Genomic DNA, 6,907 nt, shown 5'->3' with positions numbered 1-6,907 from the left:
TATATATACATAATAACGTGTATATGTGTGTGCTTATCCATCTTACATGTATTCTTATATAATTTTTCTTTTCTAAGTATGAAAGTACTGATGCACACTGGAATATTACTAAAAATAATTTCATAGACAGTAATTTTGCTTTTCCTTGACATTAATACAAATTTATCTTATTCCTTCCTCAATGGACTCCATATGAAGCATTCTCCTTTCAACCTTTAGATGTAGAAAATATCTCCATTATTAACAGGTTCTTCTTGCTCCCCAAGGCGAAAAAAATTTTCAAAATGTCAATAGTCATTTTACAGAAAGGTAACAGTTTAATAATAGGACATTGCATTGGAGTAATCGAAAAATAAACTATGAAACTGACATTTAGTTTTGAGGCTACTCACCACTCCTGGCTCACAGTTGTAATTGCAATGCTTGGAAGCGTCATCAGAGGCAGTGTGGTTGGCCTGGAAATGCCATCTCCCTCAGGAGTCCTTGCCCTCTCACTCTGTCTTTGGGACAGCGGTGGTAACTGTAAGTTCCCTGAACAACACCTTCTTCCTCTCCAGAGGTCGATCCCAAGTGTGTTACTGGAAGAACTGTAGGATTTACTCAAGCTACATTCAAAATAATCCTTAACATTCTGGAGAAACCACAGGGAAAGAAAAAAGGAGAAAAAGAAAATGAAATTCTAGTATTTAAAATGATGACGAAAAATAAGAAACTAAATGATCAAGCTGTCACTTGTGAAAACCTAATTCATTATCTTTTCATTTAAATCTAACATTGATGCCAAAGCTTAGGAGAAAACACAAGGGGGTGTTGGAGATGGAGTTGTCGATTCTCAACTTTTAGAGTTAACCTACCAGTTGCATATTAGATACCTTTAAGCAAGTAGATGGTGTTTATCAGTTCCTGCAAATGGATGAAAGGGCTTCCTCTTTTCTTTCTATTTTTCTTTTTGTTATTGTGCTAAGTTGAAAATATATTTTAGAAACCAGTGTTATCATTTCAGAAAAAAACTGAAATATAAAGTTTCTTGTTAAATGTCTTAAAGTAAAAATATTTTCCATTTTAGGAAGCAGGATGTTGATCATTATGGGTGATTGTCCCTGTTCCTGTAAAATGTTTTCTCATAGTTGATGATTTTTTTTAATCGAATTATGTGAGAGTTCAGAAAAAAGGAGAGTCATATTTCATTAAGTTCTGAATTGCCACATTCAAGAACATGCCCTAATACTGACATGAATGAAATACTTGTGAGAAGACAATGGCATTTTGCTATAATCAATGATAAGAATTCATCATTCTTTCTATATCTCTTGGTGACTACGGTTCCTGGTACCCTTGGGAGTGAAAGTCTGGAATGAGTCTCTGCCTTGTGTACCATTCACACCAGCTCAAAACAGAAAATGTTACACCACTGCAATGGCCACTCACAGCAACTTGGAGCTTAAAAGCTATACTTTTCATTCTCTATACTTATCTCTACAGGGAATAATGAAGTCCTACCAGTAGGCCAAAGTCATCTGAAAACCTTCTGTGGTCCTAAAAAGACAGGTACTTCCTACTTCATACTAGACTTAGGAGGACCTAAGACTAGAACTTCCTAAGGTTTAAACAAACAAAAGTTCTCTACCCTCCACTTCTCCACCAGACTGACTTTATTCTAGTTCATATGAGATTAACTCAAGTTTGAGAGTCTAGCTGGGCTCATTCAGCAAATATTTAAGTACATCTGTTATAGTTTTGTCCTGTGCTATTTAAACAGGATACATGGAAAAAAGAAACACAGTATTTGTTCTCAGAGAAGTCATTCATACTCATCTGACCTACAAAAGACATATTTTGATGATGAAAATATGGACAAAAAATTAATAATTGTTAAGAGGCCCACTCTCCCTACTTGGAAACAGAATATTATCTTATTTTCTTGTGTTTGACTTTGGGTTTTGAAACACCATTTACTGGAAAGTAAGTAGAAACACAATTCAGTAACAGGAAGACAAAACAATCTAGAATTTTCAGTTTGAAATATCCTGGAATGCATCGGTGTTTTACTGTTTAGTTACTACTTAGCACTTATTACTGTTAAACTACACTATGTTGGCCTAAAACAGCCATTGTACTCCCACACTTAGATTCCCAGGGATAAGCCAAAATCGTACATGTTAGGCTGTTTTCCTGAACTGGTTGCTAAATTACAGTCAATCACACTAGCCACACTTCATTCAATCACAGAAAGCCCAGCTTTTATACTGTTCATGCCGCCTATTATCCAGCTGTAACCAGTCCACTGATTTCTCTACCTCATTCCTTTACTTCTGTTTTTCAATGTCCCTTTCCTTTCCTGAGAACGTTACTTTTCCTTTCCACAAACTTACATACCTCTTGACCATGCGGATAGCTGGAGTCTCTTGGAGCTCATTTTCTGGGAGACTACCTAATTTGAATCACCTGCCCTTTGTTTAAATAAACTCCGTTAAATTTTAGTTTGTCTAAAATTTTGTTTTTAAGCACTGCATGGTGCATGTGTGTTAGAGCTGGAAAGGGAAACTCAGTGTGTGTGTGTGTGTGTGTGTGTGTGTGTGTGTGTGTATTTTTTGAAAGAACTACAAACTAGTTGAAAAGATACAACATACAAAAACTTCCTGAAATATTTAAGAACAAATGAAAAGGCAGAAATTATAATGAGTCTAGTTTCAAATATGCATTTAAAAAAATACTGATTTCTAAAAAACAATTCTTAACCACATATTTACTTGTGTAAAAAACATAGTACCAAAGAAAATAAATAAGGAAATAATTTAGATAAACCAGCAACTACCACATCCTCCTAAAATAGCTATTCAATATTTTTTCTCTTTTAGAAAAAGGAAATGAGTATCCCCAACAAGTTTAATCATAATAAATGAACTAAAAGGGTACTTGTTATTTGAAAAGTAACAAAGTCACACATATAACAAAATATCTCCCACACTAAGTTGCTAAGAAGCTTGAATTAACAGATTCGAAGTCATTCTTTGAGTTGAAAAGATTTGTTTCAGAAGAATTCAGTTAATGTGAAAATGCATTGCCACAAAAGAACATAATGGAATAGCTTTTTAGAAGTTAAATACTAAAAACATTAATATTGTTTTATAAACACTCAGTAAACCATGAAGTTATTCATAATTACTTCAAACCATAAATTTATACCTATGATTTATACATCACTCTCCCCAAATTACTAATGAACTCAAAGGCAATATCTAATTCAGTCAATTTTCAACTACTGACTTGGTGATCTGGAGTTATTTCCCTATTTTTAATCAGCCTGATTCTGACCAACTTAAAACCACTCATCCAATTAACAATTTGCAGAAAGGCACATTAATTTGAATGCTACCTCTGGAAATCACAACTTTAAAACTGTGTCATACTTTACAAGACTCACCTTATGTTTGAATAATTCCTAAGGAAACAATCTAGGTTTGGATTATCCCCAGGTTCCTGAATAACTGTTTTTGAAAATCAGTGTTTTTGACAATGTAATTTCAAAAGGTTATCGCAGAGATAAACCTGGTGTGAAATTTTGCAGGAAAGTTTGCAGAGAGGAGGGGAAGGAAGACACCTAAGAAATTGATCTCTATCTTGTTCTACATCAACGCCAACCAAGTTAGAACCGCTGGAATGTCCAGACAAGTTTATTTGTGCCTAAGCAGTTGTGGGTTTGTTACTATCATTATGTTCTGTCTTTGTCTATTTCTGCCATTTTAAGATCTTTCTCTAATTATTGAATTCCCATTAAATTCTTGGTTAGAAAATAGGATAACATATTTCCAAGGACTTCTAGAGTAGTTAGGTTCATTTTTAGTTTGGATCATAGGTCAGAGTTTTCAAATCTTATAAAATCAAAAATGGAAATTATGAGGAGCATTAAATGACACTAGGGAACCCTAACAAAGCTAAGTATCACAATGCTTATGAAACAATAATAGAAGCAATTTTGTCTTTGAACAATATGGTTTCATCATGAGCAGTTGCCATAGATTGTAAGAGAAGTCTGCCTACAGATTAATTCTTAATTGTTTACCAAGTACTTTTCCTTCTTTGAAATAATCTCCTAATATCTGTGATGAAAAATGCAAAAATGGGGGCCAGCAGATGGCATGGTGGTTAAAGTGTTGGTCTCCCACATGGCTGACTGAAGTTCGAGTCCCAGACCTAGCAACTTCAAACTCATGTCAGGCATGTATGTGTATGTCCAGAACCCCAGGAGGAGAATGGAGAGAGGACTGCAGCTTATCCATCTTCCCTGGGGGGTGATTTCTCACTTTATCTCTCTGTCTCTCCCTGTGCCTCCAGCGAGCGTACATGCCCTATAGTAAAAACAAAACAAAACTTTCTAAGGAAAAAAAAAAAAGAAGAAATGCAAAGCTGAGGTATAAATGTGGATATTTTGTCTTTTGGTTTTAGTCCTATGCACGCAAAGAGTTATAAAATTAGTATATGTCATTTTATATATTTAACTATTATATAGTATGTACCTATATGTAATACAGCATATATGTATTAGCTATTTCTTCTTTCTCTCTCTCACTTTTACATACACATCTCCTGGTTCTTGTTTTCTGTCTCTCTAGTCATTTTTCCCTTTTAAACTCCCCCTAAAACCTGTAACTCTTTCTCCTCTAACCTATTTTATAATTCCTTTAGTCATAATTAATTGCTTGCGTTCAGTAGTTGAATATATAGTGAAAATATTTTAAAATGCATTTTTTCCATAATGTACACCCTAGTCATTCTAGGATTTTATTGGTTCAAGGTATGAACCAAAGTTCTGCATTTTCAATAAGCAAAACCCAGGTGAAGTTAATGCCACCGGTCTGAGGACCATATTTGGGTAGCAAAGACCTTGAAAATGTTTACATCACAAACTTCTGAAGGGTAGTTAGCTTACACCCACCATAGGAATTAACTTTCAAGATTAGCTGTCAGTGGTAAAGGTATGGAAGAAAGTCATTAGAGAATGAATAATGCAAGCAGCGTGGAAAGACGAATTATCTACGAGGATGTGGCGTGTACCAGAGATTGATGGTTTTATGAATGAAAACCACAAAGCTGAAACTCAGCCCAGCTCCAAACCACAGAGAGAACTGTCCCTGCTGTCCACCTTGCAGAGTGCTGGGCCAGGTGCTGGCAATGTTCCTGCCACCGAAACTCCCAGTCACAGAGTGGTGGTGTCAGACTCTCCTGTCTGCTCTTTGAATAGAATTCTAGATCAATTTCTTCAGTGAACAGCTAAAATGTGAGTGGAATACAGCAATGCTGCCCTTCGGAACTTACGTCATCGGCCGTTACTGTCATCACACTCCTGCTTTTCTTCATTATAGAGATGGGAAATATTCCCTCTTAAGATGTTTGTTGTTTAGTGCAGCTTTGCTGACAGTTTTTAAAACCTACAGGGGAAAGGAAAAAAGAAAAGCACTGTATTCTTAAATAAAAATGCATGGTATATTCTCTACACTAATATTTATTTTAAATGTGCACAATCTACATGTATAAGCAAATGTCACTATTTGCCAAGCCAATTAAATTTGACATGCTGGACATAAAATAAGTTCACAAAATTTTAAAAATCAAAAAACTTGATGAAAAGTTATTTGGGAGGAGTAAGAATAGAGGGTGAAAGTTAGGCTCCCAAATCATCAATAATTATGAAGACTATAAAAATAATATGAATTTGTATAAGGCTTTATAGCTCACAAAGTAGTTTCTCATAAAATATTTATTTGACTCCACTGGAAGTCTATAAGATAATCTTCATCTTTTTTTTTCTCCTAATGAGAGAGCAGAAAGTCAGGAAAATTATTTGACCAAAGTAACACAGCTAAAACATGAAAGATTCAGAATTTAAGAAATATGATTTTTGGGGCCAGCAGGTGTCATGGTGGTTAAGGGTGTTGGACTTCCACAGGGCCCGCCGTGGTTCGAATCCTAGTCCTGGGAACATATATATAGATAGATATAGATATATATGTATATGTATATATGACAGAAAAAAATATAATCTGTATTTTGCCACCAGTTTAAACCTGTCAAATGTGTAAGTACAAAAGTAAATATTCATCACAGATAATTATAGCAATCAGTGGTTAGAAAAAGCTAGAATTTCCAGGTTTAAATCACATAGATCTGGTCATTTTGAACTGGAGTCTATAGTTCACAACATTCATTTTATGTAACTCTTTGGAAGTCATTTCAAAACAATACAACTGAATAACTTTACCAAAATTTGAAAGTATGCCCTAGTTGTGCAAGCTCCAGAAGAAAACTAGTCACTGGTTTATGAAAACTAAAGCTGAGAAAATAGGCCCATATTTAAAATTTAGTCAGACGACAGACTACAAGAGAATATGAAGAATTCTGAGATTATAGGATTGAGCTGAAAAGATGCACTCTAAAAATCACCAAATCTAAGAAATGCTGTCCATATGATAGTGTTGCAAGATTGTGATATCAAAAAATGTCCTGCATTATTTCTGAACTCAAGAACTAAATATTTTCACACTCTGTATATTTAAGCTCTTAATACATGCCTGATTTGAAAGTCTGCTTCTCTAACATGAAGATATATATAGATTAAGAGCCTGATGGAATTGGAGCTATGTGACTAGGAATACTAAGTAGTGGCATTGCACCATCACCCAGGAAACCAGGGTTGAATTTCTAACACATAATTTGACTATATTATGCAGGAGTTGGCAGTGAAATTGACAAAGTAGTTAAGAGAGTGGGGGGAGGGAGAAACTTTGCTTTTATATTTGTTCTTAGGGAGAGAACCCCATAAGGCATTTGATTCAATATGCCAAGAAAAAATGTCCTTCGCATCCACTAAGGAAAGATTACAATTACTGTGTTCTAAGGCTGACCAAAC

At 34.9% G+C, this 6,907-nt stretch overlaps 1 protein-coding gene across 1 annotated transcript; it reads right to left on the bottom strand.

Annotated features, from left to right (window-relative positions):
• Window positions 1-388: 388 nt before the first annotated feature.
• Window positions 389-5,416, bottom strand: LOC114007674 (cAMP-specific 3',5'-cyclic phosphodiesterase 4B-like). The gene is made up of 2 exons (XM_027771460.1): window positions 5,317-5,416; window positions 389-631 (listed from the first exon to the last, which is right to left on the bottom strand). The coding sequence occupies exons 1-2, from the start codon at window positions 5,356-5,358 to the stop codon at window positions 389-391; spliced, it is 285 nt and encodes a 94-aa protein (XP_027627261.1). The 5' UTR covers window positions 5,359-5,416.
• Window positions 5,417-6,907: the final 1,491 nt, after the last annotated feature.

Source organism: Tupaia chinensis, unplaced genomic scaffold (genome assembly GCF_000334495.1).
Source record: "Tupaia chinensis unplaced genomic scaffold, TupChi_1.0 Scaffold000215_1, whole genome shotgun sequence".
In the NCBI taxonomy this organism is placed as follows: Eukaryota; Metazoa; Chordata; class Mammalia; order Scandentia; family Tupaiidae; genus Tupaia; species Tupaia belangeri.
This window is presented reverse-complemented; position numbering and strand designations above follow the sequence as displayed.